A 16,821-nucleotide genomic window follows, 5' to 3' on the forward strand; every position below is an offset into this window, starting at 1 on the left:
CAGCGGGAGGCCCCATTAGCTAAAGTGGTACCTCAGGTTAAGAACCGTTTCAGGTTAAGAATGGACCTCTGGAACGAATTAAGTTTGTAACCAGAGGTACCACTGTATTGCTAATTTGCCATCAGTACCGGCAGATTCTCTCTCTCTCTGTCTTCCTCTCCTCCCTTCCTCAATCATGGTAAAACCTCTGGCCCTTCTTCAGAATGAGACAGGGAGGCAGAAAGCCTCACAAGGTGGGTGGACAGAGATGGGTAGAGTATGGCTGGTACAGGCAGTGAAGCAAGCAAGTGGGAGGAATGGTGCTTGGTGTCTCAGCTTGCCTCATTAAAGTGGCAACATGATGTAGTTCACATGCTGGGTTGTTGTTTTTTCCTGGGCCCAGTAAACAAATCTATTATTTTTCATTCAAGATCTGTTTTTCATTAACACATTGTGAAATTTGAACTCAGGCCTCCCTAGTCCCCATCAACCACTCCACTGCAGGAGTGAGGGATTTCTGGCCTGCAGGCTATATTTTGCTCAGAAAGCTGTTTTTAGCTAGTCATGCCCACATGATGTTAGGTGTAGGGCAGATAAAGCCACAACTGCAATGAATAATTGGGAGCTTTACCTTCCTAAGTGGTGCTTACATTCTGGCACCTTTAAATGATGCAAACGCAAGTGTCTTTGGGGTTGGTTCCTCTTAAAAATGCCTAAACTGGGGTTTCCCAAACTTGGATCTCCAGCTGTTTTGGGACTACATTTCCCATCATTCCTGACCACTGGTCCTGCTAGCTAGGGATGATAGGAGCTGTACAAAAACAGCTGGAGACCTATGTTTGGGAAACTTTGGCCTAAACAAAGACCCCTTGCAGCTGGTTCTTGAAGATAGCATAAATATTTGCTGTAAAGGGCAAAAAGAAAGCATTCAGAGGTTTCATTTTCCATCACTTTTTTGAACACCGCACATACTTGCTCTCACATGATCTTTCATGTACCTTTTGTTTCGTCACTAGGCACAGTCAAGGCCCTCCTCTCCCAGACCAGGGGGAAGTAAGGCAGACAAAGGATTCACAGAAAGACGAGAACACATTCACCTCCTTTGTGAGGTAATTGTATCTCCCCTGTAATCCATTTCTAAAATATAAATAGATAAACCCAATATCCCATGTCTTCAAGCTCTCCACACTTGGAAAGACCATTGTTGACCAGCCCCTCCCCCATATCTTACTTACATAGATATAGTTACTAGTAATTACATACCTTTTTTCCACCAAAGAGCAAAACCAGCAAAATGCAAGCCACCACATTGAGCACCTTTTAAAATATCTCACTTGCCAAGTTCTATAGCCTCTCAGTAACAATATATCCTTTAAGAAGTCCTGTGACATGAAAATTACTCGTACTACTATGAATTCCCTTCCTTTCCTTCTGTAGGCGATTAAGCTTGACTCATCCTAGCTTCACATAATTCTAAATCCTTGACAGGTGAACTTTGATATACCTGTTCTCTCTTTTTCTAAAAGTCAACAGAAGTTGATTAGTAGGGTGTTGACGATCCATTCCCATTTGCACCTGATACCACAGCCAACCAAATCATTTTTAAAGGTGTAGTTCTGCTTTCTCCCTGGGGAGGGCACAATGCATAGTAGCAGAACTCATCATGTGTCTTGACTCTTAACCATTCTCTGAACTGTGGCAAGTTGCATAGCTGGCCTGACTCTGCATAAGGCTGCTCTCTGTATTCAACGAAACAAATACAATTCAAACACCAGAAAGTAGCAAAGGGCCTTGCTGTAAAACACAGTGCGGGACCAGCAGCCTCCCATTCAACTGCTTGTGACAAAGAGGAGTATTCCAGGATTAAATAGCTAATCAGTACACACCGAGCACATATATACATCGTGTGAAAATTCAGGACAAGGATATATGAATTTGCATGCTGAATTGGACCTTATAGATTCATGTCTGAGAGTGGCCAACTGTTTGGAAGTCCACAAGTGGGGCAAGAATGTAGGGGTGTTGATGGAGCTTACCTAGCTTGTCCCAAGAAGGAAACTTTGGCAGCTCAAAGAACAGGAATGTATCACAAGCCCCAAAGTATCCACCATCTTGGATTAAAATCCAAGTCTGAGAAGGATTTCCCATTTATCCTCCACCCCACCCACTCACTTTAAAACATTCACTCAGCAGGGCAGCTTAGTTCCCTCTCTCAGTAAGAGAGGCAGCTGTTCAATTGCGCTGGGTGTAAGCATGCTTTAGTAATTTGTGAAAGGATTTAGCCCTAGAATCCATTTTTAATGTTAGACCAATTCTAGAATATGTAAAGTAACAGTTTTAAGAAGTGCTTTTGAGTGTCCTGCATTGCTTAGTAACCACATTCCGTTCTACTTTAGTCCTACCACAGCTAATGGCAGGACTTGTCAGTCTTGGGCTCCATCCAGCTTCTCGCTCTTTAGAAGCACTACATATATGAGTTTGTTAATACATATATTTTCAAATAACCTCAGAAGCATGGATAGTTAATCTCCAGCCTCAGATTTGCCACATATAACAAATATTTTATGCTATTATCAGTGTTGTATCTGCATGTGACATATTGGCTAAGCATGATAATTTTGCCCTTTTACTTAGTTCTGGTTATTTGCAAAGGCATTTCCTGATTTCTGTACTGTGAAGACAGCTGTGGAAATACTCTACCCCCTCCCCAATTATAATTCAATTGTAGATAGGCAGACATCTGTCACACACCGCTGACCTTTCATTATCACTTAACATTTATGTAATGTTTTTCTTATTCGTAATTCTGTGCTAATGTTGACTCACTGGTACGTCTTTGAGGCACTATTCTTTCTATTAACAACTCTTTCCCCTTGCCATGGTCACCTAAATTCTTTTGACAGTCCTCCTGGAACAAACTAGCCCTCAATGTTGGTGCCCTATTCATGGCAGCACTTGATAGCGTCAAACATTAGATCATTAGATCATTTCACTGGTTGATGACAAATTCATTGACAACCACCACTCAGATCCTCCACAACCAGTATGGACCAAGACTCTCCACAGCATGAGAAGACAGGTTAACTCTTCTCTCAGTACTGTTTTCCTTCCAAAAGCTGTCCCTGGAATAACCATTAGCTTGAATTTTAAAGCGTGTGTGTATTTAGTGGGAAAATCCAATATTTAAGTATGTGTGTGTTTTAGTATGAAAATTAAGCTTGAGGACCAAACAGTTCAAAGGCTTCTGAAATTCACATATTTTGTTAGTGGGGAACACTAGCCAAATCTTTGGCAGCTTATAGATTAATGTTATTACTTACTACAAACCTTTCTATAGCACTCTCACATCTCATTCTCCTCAACATGTTGTTTGCATACTCCTTCTTGAGACTAGGTGCAAACTGGAGAACACAGAGAATGGCAGGTGATGGTAGGTGGCACCAGGGGTAGAAGAATCAGGGAATCACAAGTAGGCAGAGCTAAATGGAAGAGCCACACTCCTCCCTTGCAAAGACACTAAGAACTGAGTACAAGGCTGCATGCATGCTGACATGAGAATAAGTTCCACTGAACTCTATAGGACATACTTCTAAGTAGGCCTACATAGGATTGCTTCGCCTGTGCCACTGACCTCTCTATCACACACACACACACACACACACACACACACACACACACACACACAGAATGAAAGTAGATCATAGTGATGCAGACTCAAAATAAGAAGAGAGAGCAGAGAATGAGTTATTATAGCATGAGGAAATTGGTGAGAAATAATGGACTCATTTGAGGGGCACTGTCACAGCTGCCCATAGCAAAAAAGCATAAAGAATATGGTTATGTAAAATAGAAGACTAACAAAATGTAGAATGTGGACCAAACAGCTGTAGGTGATCGCATAAAACAAACCTGCTAAAATTTGAATAATTTTGGAGGAAGGGGCAATAATATCCTGAAGGTCAGCCCAATGCTGGAAAGCTATGAAAAGCAAATTATTTCTGCCCCATAAGATACTTTCAAAATGCAGGCAGGACTGCCTGATTGATTAGCAAGGCATACTGCCTTCAGAGTACAGTGGTACCTCGGGTTACATACGCTTCAGGTTACAGACTCCGCTAACCCAGAAATAGTACCTCGGGTTAAGAACTTTGCTTCAGGATGAGAACAGAAATCATGCTCCAGCGGCACGGCAGCAGCAGGAGGCCCCGTTAGCTAAAGTGGTGCTTCAGGTTACGAACAGTTTCAGGTTAAGAACGGACCTCCGGAACGAATTAAGTACTTAACCCGAGGTACCACTGTAGACCAATTACTAATGGGAAAAGTTGCATAAATTCAGAGACAAAAGCAGTATTGGATGACAACTTCCCCTTCCAAAAATTATCAAGTGGATAATTTTATTAGCTTTCTTATATATGCTGCTAAGCAAGCTAAGAACAAGAATTACATTTTCAGCTGCTGCACTGCTTGTATTTAAATTACTAGGCAAAACTAATGATGGAAAGGGAGCTTTAATAATTAAATACAGATCAGTATTTAAATGTGGCAGATGGGCAAATCCAATCAAGAATATGCTTATATTATAATATGAACATTGCAATACAGCCAGAACAAAGAAATAATACTTGAGTCTGCCAGCTGAGTAAGAAAGACGTATCATTCACATACTATACAACTTGAGCAAATTTTTCCAGTAGTAGCATTTCCCATTCAGTTCAATGGAGGGGGAGGAATATTCACATTCAGAACTTTCCCTTTCTTATAATACAAGTTAAAAGGGTAGCTCCTGCTTGTGTAGAGCTTTGGCTGTGTATTTGGAGCCGCTAGAGCAGGACTAATTCTGCTCCCTTCTCCTGTGAATGGATACAGCTTGCTAAAAGTTTGGTTTCACAGCCATTCATCAGCAACTGGATGTACTAAAGCAGCTGGCCCTTAGGGAATCTTACTATTTAAAATACCAACAGTAAGCACAACAAATGTATAGAGCTATACAGGCTCTATATAAATGCCATCACTCCCATTACATGCCTTGACCTTAACATTTTGCCTCTTTATAAGGCAGTTCCAAACTTATACGATGAAAGAGTGTGAAGACTAGTTCAAAGTAGGATTTGGTCCTCTAGGGAAAATAAGAAAGGAGCTGAGTTGGAAAGAGCTGGCTGGTTCTTTGAAGAAAAACGTAACACAGACTCATGCACTAAGCCACTTGGAAGACCTTTTAAGAGAGGTAGGACAAAGAATAAGTTATTGTTAATAATAAATTATTTAAAATTCAGAAAAAACAGCAATTGAAGGGACATTAAACACACTAATTATTATCCCGTGCAAGTATATATACTGGGGTACTGTATGCCCAAATATTCCTGTCTACCAACAACCGTTTTCATTTTGGTACTTGCCCCTCAAAAATGGCAGTGCCTTTTTGGTCCCCTTCTGTGCCTTTTCAAAATGCCTTCTTAACAAATTGCTCACTTGACTTCCTAGGGTTACCATTCTTCAGTGACCAGCTCCTTCCTCAGTGTAGAGATGGGAGGGATATTCAACTGAGTTTGCATTTAAAGGTGAACCTACCTAATGTGCAATACAGGAACTGAAAGATAAACAGCCTTGGAAATCTACACTTCTCTGCATTTTGCAAGCGAGTGAGTTTTCCAGTCAAGTAATGCTTACCTAAATGCATACTCTACAGCAAAGATTGTACAAAAAGGTTGCATACCTTAATGAAGATACCATAAAACTGTATTGTTGCTTTGCATAAAAATGTTAGGCAAAATTCCACATAGAACTGTGTGTATTAGGAGAAATTCACACTAAAACGCTGAGGAATTTTCATGAGGAATTAAAAAAGAAGAATTTGCAAATGGATGTGGAAATGTGGAGAACTAAACTTAAAATGGGAAAAAAGAGAAACAAATAAACCCAAATCCATCGATTCACTCACCCCTGCCACAGAGTCTATAGAAGTGACTCAGAATAGGGATTGTAGGCTGGTGGTAAAGACATTAAATTTGCATGTTGTAACTGAAATGGATAGATACAAATTAGTTTAGAAATGATTCCTGTAAATGATTGTTCTAAATAGAAACTCAGTACATGTCACCATATTGGGAAGACTGTGGTCAGGTGATCTGTAAGCTCATCAATCTGTTGATGAGCAACTTCAATGTCCCTCTTTCTTTGTCTTTAAACCAGGCTTGGGCTAGGATTGTCCTCTGTAAATATGGGCACATAACCATCCAGGTGTAGTAGATGGAGCTTGTCTCCAGTGCACACAAATGCAAATGCGTCTATATGCACACACAGGCAACTGAACAGCATAGATTGCAATGCTCTTCTGACCGGTTTGAAGTCACAGTAAAATTATGAAATTAAAAAGAAAACACCAGACCACAGACTACAATAGAGTGAGCTTCCTGCCAAGAGTACAGTACTACTCAATATTAATTTGGACCTATTGATTTGGATCATTATTGTACAGAGGGTCTGTTATTAGCATTAGTTGCCTTGTTCTCGCACTCCAGAGTCCCCCCCCCCCATTTTCCCTGTTATTATCAAGTCTACTTGTCTCAGAGGAATAAGACACTAGTCACCATGCTATCAAGAGTCAAGCATGCAATGCCTCTATCTAATCTAACTGACCAACACAGTCAATTCAAACACTTCATTGTATATATCTTCTTTCGGAAGTAGGCAAAAGGCTTCCCCCTCCTGATCTTAAAACATAATAGTTTGGACACAGATGGATGGTATACAATAAATATTACAAGCATATCTATCATGATGACTAGTTTATCCCTATGTCATATTTATAAGTCATACTTCAATAATACAAAAAGGTCACTCCCAGGTCTTGTGTTAGAGAACAGGTTGCATGCATACAGCCAATACAACTGCCTATAGTATTTCCACTGTGAACAGAAAATTTAACTTGTGGAATGGTGTTGAGCACTCGAAAGCTTGTAGCCTTGTCTAAACAAAAGAAAAATTGTGATGAGGGCCTCTTGGTACAGATATTTTTAACCTTCTTCTTGAGGTCAGTTATATAAACAGAGATCTTTAACAGTTGCTAGTCACTGCTGAGGCCGTCAGGAGGGGAAGTGGAAAGCCAGAAGTAATTAGAATGATTTCTCAAAGCACATAGAAAGCTTTTGTGCGCCTGTCTGAATAAACTGGTGAATATTTATTCTCTGACCTAAAACTCACATTAGGCTTCCATGAACCACATGATCCTCATATTCTTTTCTGAAAAGGAAAGGACACAATGTAGAGGTACTTGATCTCAATGTGTAAGTAATTTAGACAGAGAACATGTCCACATATTCATATGACTCACTGAGTAACTCCTGAATCATGTGATGATAACATGGATGTGTGAATTTTGCTTTGATGCCATTCAACAATATTGCACTGTTTCATCAAAGGCAACACAGTGTGTGATAAGCCATCAAGGGATGGAACATCATCAAGAGATAGTACATTCACATGTGGATGACCCAATTAAATACAATATAGGGTTGTTGTTTTAATGCTTTCAGCAACATTTCACCATTACATGATTTTCATGTATAACAAAAGAAGTCAATAATACTGTGACAAGAATGATCATGCATCTTGTATTAGTAGTTCAGGGTATGGAAGAAAAATATTACTAGAATTCTGGTTAGGAGGGATGTGTGTGTGTTGCCCGCTTGTCTGAGCAACCATTGGAATTATGCCTAATAATCATGGAGCCCGAAGAGGAAATTCCAAATAGCTTTACTGTGCTAAGAAAGGATGAGGAAGCACTATAGGTCAGTGGCACAGCACGTGGCTAGCAGGCAGAAAGACCCAGGTTCAATCTCTGGCAGCTGCAGGTTGAGAAAGAGCACTGCTTGAAGCTCTGGGGAACTGCTGCAAATCACTGTAAGGACAAAACTAAGCTAGAGGGAGCAATGGGTTTGGGCTTGGTAAACAGCAGCTTCCTATATCCCTGATGTGGGTCAAATCATCTGGAAGTCTCCTCCCAACATTGGGTGTATTTCCCTCTAATTCTCAACAAGAAGACTTACAATTATTATTATTTTAGTTTATTCTTTATACTGGTGCATTGATATTTGGAATGTTCTTGAAGTTGCACCTTCAAACCATGAAGATATACTATTTCAATTGTGTCATGGGGGAATTTTGTTGTAAGGATAACAAAGTTATTTAAATATAAGTAGGAAGTCAATATATAAGTCAAATTAATGCTTTCGTAGCACTTTGTCCATGTATGACAGAATGTCTTGCATCTGCCTTTCATTTGGGTATCAGATTCATTCTGAAACAGTGTTTCATGTCTGAGACCCATTATCAAAGCTAATAGTTGCTGAAAAACAGAGGTAGAGCCAAGATTAGAAACTGAATTCCAGGATGTGGATTAGATTGCTATGTCAAGAGTAGGCTCATAAACTGTTATGCCATGACTGTCCTCATCCCAGTGTAGAATCTAACATGACAGACCTTCCTGGAAGATGACATTACTGTTGTGGAAAGTTTCCAAAAGATAGTTGGATGAGGAGAACCTACATCACAATTGGCTCTGGGGAAGCTGCATAATTGCTGTCTCTGTCTTTACTCAAGCAAGAAACTGATGAGCCCAGTATCAAAGCGGTCCTTTCATCCGAACAAATAATTGAAGTTTCCTAATGCAACTCTCATAGCGTTAATCTCTGTCCAGGCATAATGACAACTTCCTGGGAGTACCTTTAAATAAAATATATATCTGCTCAAATCTCTAAAGGCTAGCCATGTTAGCTTGCTGCACCCAAAACAACAAAGCCTAACAGTGTGGTCCTAACCATTTCGACTCAGAAATAAGTCCTATTGAATTCAACAAGGCTTACTCCCTGGTATGTGGAATTATGATTGTCATCTAACAAATTCATTATGGTACAAGCCTTTGTGGACTGCTTTGTGGACATGAAAGTTTATGCTATGATAAATTTGTTAGTCTTTGAGATGCCGCAAGACTCTGGTATCAAGTGGGTAGGGTAGGGGTATCAAAATATGTGCATACATTTTCATGCCATACTTCCACAAAGGAAAAATGGGGAGGGCTGAATCACATTGGGAAGACTATAACACAAACTGACAAATACCAGCACTGTTTAAGATAAATCTTCTGATCTGTCATAGCCCCTATGCACAGAAATAATCTTGAGTTAAGCTGTCTGGTACAGGTTCAAAGTGTAAGAAAAAAGAGATTTTATTATTTAATCCTTTTCCTGTCCCCTCCTGACCCAGGTAGTTGCCTTGTGCCTTATCCTCTAAATGATGACTTCTTGGGGAAATAATTCATAATCTCTATCAGGAAGTTTCAGATAGTCACTTTCTTCTTCCTAAAATGTCATCTAGTATGTCACCTAATTTCAGACGGGTTGAAATCCTCAAGAATTATATAAGAACAAACATATATTTCCATATAATAAATTTCTTTTTTAAAAAAGGCTACAAGATTCATACCCTTGTTAATTGACAATCTGTCAAATAAGTTTGTTTTAATTGCTTTAAAAGGTTCATTCAATGCAAGAGCAGTGAATCTCTACCCACATTTTGCTTATACCTCTTGCTGCAGATAAGCATTCACTTTTCTCTAGCATCCAGGTGTCCCAATTTTTAAAACAGTATTAAAGGATTACGTTAACTGGATTGTGAAAATGAAAGATGGAATAACAAACAATGGTTTCAAAAGACAACTGTAAGTGGTACGACTACTTAGCTAAATTATATTTTTCTCTAGACAAATATTCTCAACGTTGATTCTGATCAGTGTTTGCTACAGCTATTTGAGTATGTTAGTGAATGATGATAGTTCCTATTATCAGGCAGCTTAAGAAAAATAGCAGAAAAATGACTGCATTGTTTCATCTAGAGACATTATTTCAAAACAGTATTGGGAACACACTGTCATTAATCTATCCCTACTCATTTTGACAATCCAATAAAAATAGATTTGATCCTGAATCTCGTTTGACGTTTACCTGCCTGGTATATGTATGAAGTTAGTCAATAATGAGTGAGGCAGTATGAAATATTTGTGGCATGAGCTAAAATCCACTCATTTTTTGTACTTCACTTTTCATAGGAATATGCTGGACAAACCCAGAGTTTGAATGTGGACTGAATCCTTGCATTTTTAAAAAATCCAATCATAGCAATGTGAATTTATCTATTTATTAAAAATGAAAGAAAATCAGTACACTAAATGAACTAATAAACAATAACAAAATCCCCCACCCAATTGCTGTTTTCTGCCTAGAAAGAAAAAGGGAAACATAACAGTGACGATGCTGTTTCTGTTACACAAAATTCAAAGCATGTGAACTTTCCACTTCATCAGAAGAAACATAGCCCAGTTCTGATGTAGACTAAATGCCTTTGCTTATATTAGGACTCCATTCTAAAACAAAGTGAGACTTTATTTGTTTGTTTTTTTAAAATTAATTCACTGCAAAAGTAGTATGTACCATTTTATTATCATTGTTGGTTCTTGCCTTTCTCAGCAAACAAATAATGTTTTAAATCCCTGTACAGCATTATCATTAACACATAAACACCTTGATGGCAAGTACATCTGCAGTTTTGAACTATAGCAGTTTCTCTTAAAATGAAATGGAAGCACATTATCCACCCAAAAGTTATTTTTAATTAAGCCTCACTGAAACTAAAAGGAAAAATTGGTAGTGAATTTGCAACTAACTTAAATGACCAACTTTAGCTGGATTAAACATTTTCAGCAGAAATCCATATTTACCTCTTCACATTTATTGCCCTTTTTGGTTTTGAGATTATATGTGTCTTACTGAAAGGTCTAAATTGAAGTGCATCATCGACAGAGGCTAATTTGACTGAATCAGGCATACTAGGAATTTTTATGAAGGGTAGCACAAAAAGTTTCTGTAATACAGCGATAGTGAATAGGAATAACAAATCCTATAGCAAAAATTACTCTTCAATGAAAGCATGCCCAAATCTGGAGTGCAAAACACATTTTAACATTCGCACAGTAAATTTGGCATTTGTTCCTCTCAGCTAAACCCCTTGCCTCCCCCCCCAACTGAAGCATCAATATACTTTAAGATATACTCACCTTTGCTTCCTTGAACTTGGAGCGCGAGCCAAATTATAAGAAATATTAATCCACTTTTCAGATGCATGCTGCTTTTTTATCATTCACAATGTTCAAGGCTGGTTATTCAGGAAACAGAACTTATGTTGGACTAGGAACAAAACTTCCTACTAGCTGCGTCCCCCCCCCCCCCGAAAGGGGTTGCCAAACCCCAGGTCGTTTAGAATGCTCTCTGGCCTGATGTGTAATAACAGGTGTGGATGCAGAAAACCTGAGCAAATTCTCAAGCTCACACCTGTAACCCAGAGAGAATGAAAGTAGAACTGGAGTGAGAATTCGGAGAAGAGTGACGAAGTTTAAACAAGAAGAAAAAAAAGCAGTGTCTGTTTCTGGAATAAGCTGTTTATCTGCTGCTCAGACATAATCCCTCTTATGGTCCAGCTGGAGGAGCTGTCTTCATCTTCTTAACCTTCTGGAGTGGCATCTGTCAGCTCCCAGTAGACTTTCAGTAGCACCATGATAAACAACGGAAGCCTTCTTCTAGTGACCATTACCTGTCAACCCTTGCCATTTGGACATCCCAGTCATGTGGCCTATGTCACATCAAGAAGCATCGGCAAATGACGGCAGTAGGAGAGCCCATTACTTTGGTGAGGTGCAATCATAGCTCGCGAACATCCTTCCAGCAAGCTGACGGTTCGGAGCCTTTCCCTTAAAAACAAATCAAACCATGAAAAGGCTGCTTTAGCAATGTCTGAGCAAGCAATGTCATGACTCAGCAGGAAAGTTCTGCAGCAGTCACAACTTGGAGCAACCAATTCCAAATTAGATTAGGAGGGGGTGGGGAGGGAAAAGAAGGTTTCATGGGCAGAGACAGGAAAGTAAGAGGAATGCATTCTGCAGCCTGAAGCCGAACACAATTTGCAATACTGTTAATGATAAGTATTTCCTTCTACAAATCAGCATTCCATTCCATAATAATAGTTGGACCTATTGTAAGATTTACCTATCCTATGTTTGTGCCAGGGTACTGTTATCTTTATTTGGTTAAAAAGAGGTTACACGTCTTCCAGAAAAGCAGGGATAATGATGGGATTGGTCTTTTCATTCTCTTGCATATCTTTGTTTGCCTGGTTAGGCTTCACACTGTGAGATTCACTGGCGGCAAGAAACTTTCCTAGCGCTGCAGGAACAAGTTGCTCTCAGAACAACCTTCATTTGAACCTGGTCAGAGTTCTATTTTTACTTGGGATTTAAACAATGGCAGAAGAAAACAAAGATCGCCCTCTGTGATCTACTTGTGGCAAGGATTACAAAGCCGCTGCTGTTGGGACCCCAAATTGACCTACCCTGCTACCTGTTTATTATTTTTAATTTTTTACAGTCTTTAGGAGTATGGATTTATGTTTTCTGAACAAATATTTCTTCCAGCCTGCTGGAAATAAAGAGAGAAATTTGTGCCAGGAAATCAGCCATCTTGAACAATGGAATTCTGGATTTACTCTGAGCTACACATGAGAATACCAGCAGCACTATAGCTATGGTGATATTTCTTCTTTCATAAATACTGGGAACAACGTGCAACTCCAACCATAATTAAGGCATGTAAAAATCACAACATGAGAGGATGAAAAGACTAAGTTGTCTGTTCTTTAGGAGATTCTGTTCTTTTACACACTGCAGGAATTGTCAATGCAACATCACCTCTGCAATGACAGTGAATGGATTTTCTAGGAGGACTGAATGTTCTCTGAAAGCCTTGTACTTGCTCTGTAGCCAAGATACCCATTATTAAAGGATAATTAACAAAACAGATAAACATAATCATGGTCACTAGGAAAGGCAGAGAAATGGAATCAAAGTTTTTGAAGAATGCTTAAAAGCATTGAGCCCAATACTGAAATAACACCTGGCAGAACCAAGATTTGATTATTAGTTACCCAGTACATATTCAGAACAGAATAATCTACTACTTAGCATATTACTAAATTAATGTGTGTTTGCACAAAATTACTTGGCACCAGACTCTCTTATCAAACTTTGCTATTGAGATTGTAAGTGCATTCAAATTTACCAAAAACTGATAACGTATTTTGCAAAATTTCCATATTGCTAACTTTAATAAACTTAAGATATACAGCAACTTTGTGAAAAGACTGCAAAACTTCTTTTTCACAATAGGCTTAACAGCACATTTTAAAACATAAACATAAACACATCATACCATTCGAAAAGCCCATACAAAACACCTACACTTCATTAAAATGTATATACACACACAAAACAACTTTCCATGACAGCCACTGGCAGCACATTGATATGAACAGCATCATCTCACATGGGAATAAACTCAAGTGAATTTAGTGGGAATTATTTACTTGCAAATAAAGACAGGAATGGGCCGCATGAATGTTTCTCTGATGGAATTCATACACTGAGAGCTATCTGTAAATCCTGGGTATTTTTTACAGTACCTTATCCATATTTCCACTTAATTAAAAAACCTGGTAACTAAACTTGATAACTACCACTGTGAAAGCAAACAAGGATGATAAACACTCATTATAGCAAAAGCAATGCTATCAAGGGACTGTTGCTTCTCTAAAGTACTGCTGTGTTTAATTACGGGTCACTGTTAATTAATCTAGAAGTGCTTCTTCTAGCCGGTTTGCTGTCATAAATAATTATACATTCTTAAAGAGGCAAAGCTTTTTTTTTTAATGGCTGTATTTCAATGGGACATTATAAACATACAAGTGAAGCATAGCAGGGCAGTGCTTGAAGCTGAAGCATTCATTCAGCCAAGAGAAGCAAATACAGATGAATGCCAGAAGACTTCATTTGTCACCATCTGTTCTCCACCTATCAAGGAACATGTGGGTAATAGCTAGGGATGGAGGAGAAATTTGGTTTGGTTCCGATCTTAATGCAAACCTACCTAATTTGCATCCAAGAACTGAGGCATGAGTATAATTTACATTTGCACTTTTCTGAATTTTGTGATGCAGTGGTCCCAACAAAAATGTGTACAAATTTGTGTATTATTAGGGAGAAATGCTCTTAAAAATGCATATACAGTGGTACCTTGGGTTAAGTACTTAATTCGTTCCGGAGGTCCGTTCTTAACCTGAAACTGTTCTTAACCTGAAGCACCACTTTAGCTAATGGGGCCTCCTGCTGCTGCAGCGCCGCCAGAGCACGATTTCTGTTCTCATCCTGAAGCAAAGTTCTTAACCTGAAGTACTATTTCTGGGTTAGCGGAGTGTGTAACCTGAAGCGTATGTAACCTAAAGCGTAACCTGAGGTACCACTGTAATAGTGAAAAAGAACATTTAAATGCATAATAGTAGGGAAAGAGTCTTGCAAAAAGGTGTCTAATATGAGACATTTTCACTAAAATGCTGGTGGATTTTCATTAGGACTTTTTTTAAAATAAAAAATTGCAAAATTTGATGTGGAAATGTGGCAAAGTGAACTTAAGACTGGTAAAACAAAGGACCCAGAGTGGACTGCTTCATTGATTCCTAATTAACAGCTGGTTTGTGCAATTCCCAAGATGGCGGATCAGATAATGTTGTTTTTTCTTCCCAGTACGCCCCCATAGCAAAAGGGAATTGCTGTAGGTGCAGCTTTTATGCGATCAAACTTTGCACCCACAAAGAGACTCTCTTTCAACCAATAGAGATTTTGACATGTGCAAAGCAGGGGCAAGGAGGCTCTGTGTCAAATCATATTCCTAGACCAACAGTTCTTGGACCCATATCCAATATGCTGCCATTACTCCCATCTCACACATGTAGGCGGCAGTGTAGTTGCTGCTCTCATTTCTGACCCATCCCACACATGAAAATTATTCAGATATACAAAGCAGGATCCTTGTGCTGGACAAGCTATCAGAATTGACTGAATATGAACTTTTATCCTCCCGTCATGTGGTAATGGGAATGGCTATTTAGTACAGAGTATTAGGGATGCGGGTGGCACTGTGGGTTAAACCACAGAGCCTAGGACTTGCCGATCAGAAGGTCGAGGGTTCGAATCCCCGTGATGGGGTGAGCTCCCGTTGCTCGGTCCCTGCTCCTGCCAACCTAGCAGTTCGAAAGCATGTCAAAGTGCAAGTAGATAAATAGGTACCGCTCCGGCGGGAAGGTAAACGGTGTTTCCTTGCGCTGCTCTGGTTCACCAGAATCGGCTTAGTCATGCTGGTCACATGACCCGGAAGCTGTATGCCGGCTCCCTCGGCCAATAAAGCGAGATGAGCGCCGCAACCCCAGAGTCGGCCACGACTGGACCTAATGGTCAGGGGTCCCTTTACCTTTATTACCTCACTTCAGAAAAGACATGAGCATCTCCCATCTGCAGGAAGCTCAGTATGCACATTGCAGAGCTTTGGATCATGCCCAGGGCTGAACCAAGCTGAACTCCTAAATGAAAAGCTTTGAGCTATTGCTTGCATATCAGAGAGTGCCTGACCCAAGGAGTTGCTGACTCAGTTCTTCACCAACAGAACAAAAGAACACAGGAAGCCACATTATACTGACTCAGACCATTGGTCCTCTTAGCTCAGTAATGTTGGCACTGATTGGTGGTGACTCTGTGGGGTCTCAGGCCTATCTCTCCCAGGTCCACTTGGAGATGCTGACGATTAAGGACTTTTCATGTGCTCTACTACTTCCTTGCTTCCTTCACAGGAAGCAAGAAGTTTCTTTTTTTGTCAGAAGATTGTGCTAGGAAAGTTTGACAGGCTTTGTGTCCACTGATTCCTGATGTATAAAGCAGCAGCATGACAAAAACACCCTGCAGCACTTCTCTGTGTGTTTTCTGAAAAGAACAATATTGTATGTAGAAGCTTCTTTTCATTGTGCTTCTCAGAACTCCTGCTCTTTCATTGTATTTCTTCCCTACTTCTGAAGTCACACCTGTGGTTCCGAAGTTACTACACGGAGAACTGAATCAGAGAGAGAGGGAGGGAGGGAGGGAGAGACTAATGTAAGGGCCATTTTCCTCATTATGTTGAAACAAACAATAGTTAAATACATTTAATTAAAACCATCTGGACATCTAATGGTGCTATTTATCACCTGTTCTGCAAGATAGCTGCATCTGAAAAATATTTTTCAATGTGGAAAGTTAGTGAAGCTCATATACACACCTGCAACATGAACCGGATGAAGATTAAGGGTGGTATTCAACCATGTTTTACTCAGAATAAATCTGCTGAAATTAATGAGCACAACTTAGTCATACTTATTAATTTCAATGGGTCTACTCTAAGTAAAACATAGTTAAATACCACCCTAAGTTTCCCTTAGCAGCACAAATGTTATCTGAAGTTGACAGGATGCCTGGGAAAGGCTACTTACTACTGAACATTTAGCAACAGAATTCCTAATATTGTTTATCTTTATGAGCTGTGACAAAATACAAGGAAGTGAACTGGCACACCTATAAGCAATCTCCTATTAATTAACATGCCTTCATATTAATTGTTATTTCTCCTTATCAACACACTGAGTCATGCTGACAACCGAAGCTTGAACTATATATGTCAAGATTTTAACACTCTTACCTTTCTTTCTTTTTTGAGTTATTACAACAATGCACCTCCGCTATCATAACTTGTCAACAGCTGAAGCAACTGGAGAAAACTATCCTGTGTGAAGTCTAGTTGCAGGAATTCAATGGGTGATGTTTTTTCTATCATGTTTGGGAAAAGTCACTTGTTGCATTTTTGTTTTGCAGCTGTTAAAAGAACT

At 39.4% G+C, this 16,821-nt stretch overlaps 1 protein-coding gene across 1 annotated transcript in view; it reads right to left on the reverse strand.

Annotated features, from left to right (window-relative positions):
- Positions 1-16,821, reverse strand: part of IMPG1 (interphotoreceptor matrix proteoglycan 1) — a 91,090-nt gene that overhangs the window by 68,453 nt on the left and 5,816 nt on the right. Inside the window, exon 2 of the mRNA XM_081187338.1 lies at positions 11,087-11,776. Within this exon, the coding sequence (XP_081043464.1) occupies positions 11,087-11,153 (67 nt within the window). The 5' untranslated portion in view covers positions 11,154-11,776. The remainder of the gene's footprint in view (positions 1-11,086; positions 11,777-16,821) is intronic.

This window comes from Podarcis bocagei (assembly GCF_964188305.1).
Source record: "Podarcis bocagei genome assembly, chromosome: 3".
Classification (NCBI taxonomy): domain Eukaryota; kingdom Metazoa; phylum Chordata; class Lepidosauria; order Squamata; family Lacertidae; genus Podarcis; species Podarcis bocagei.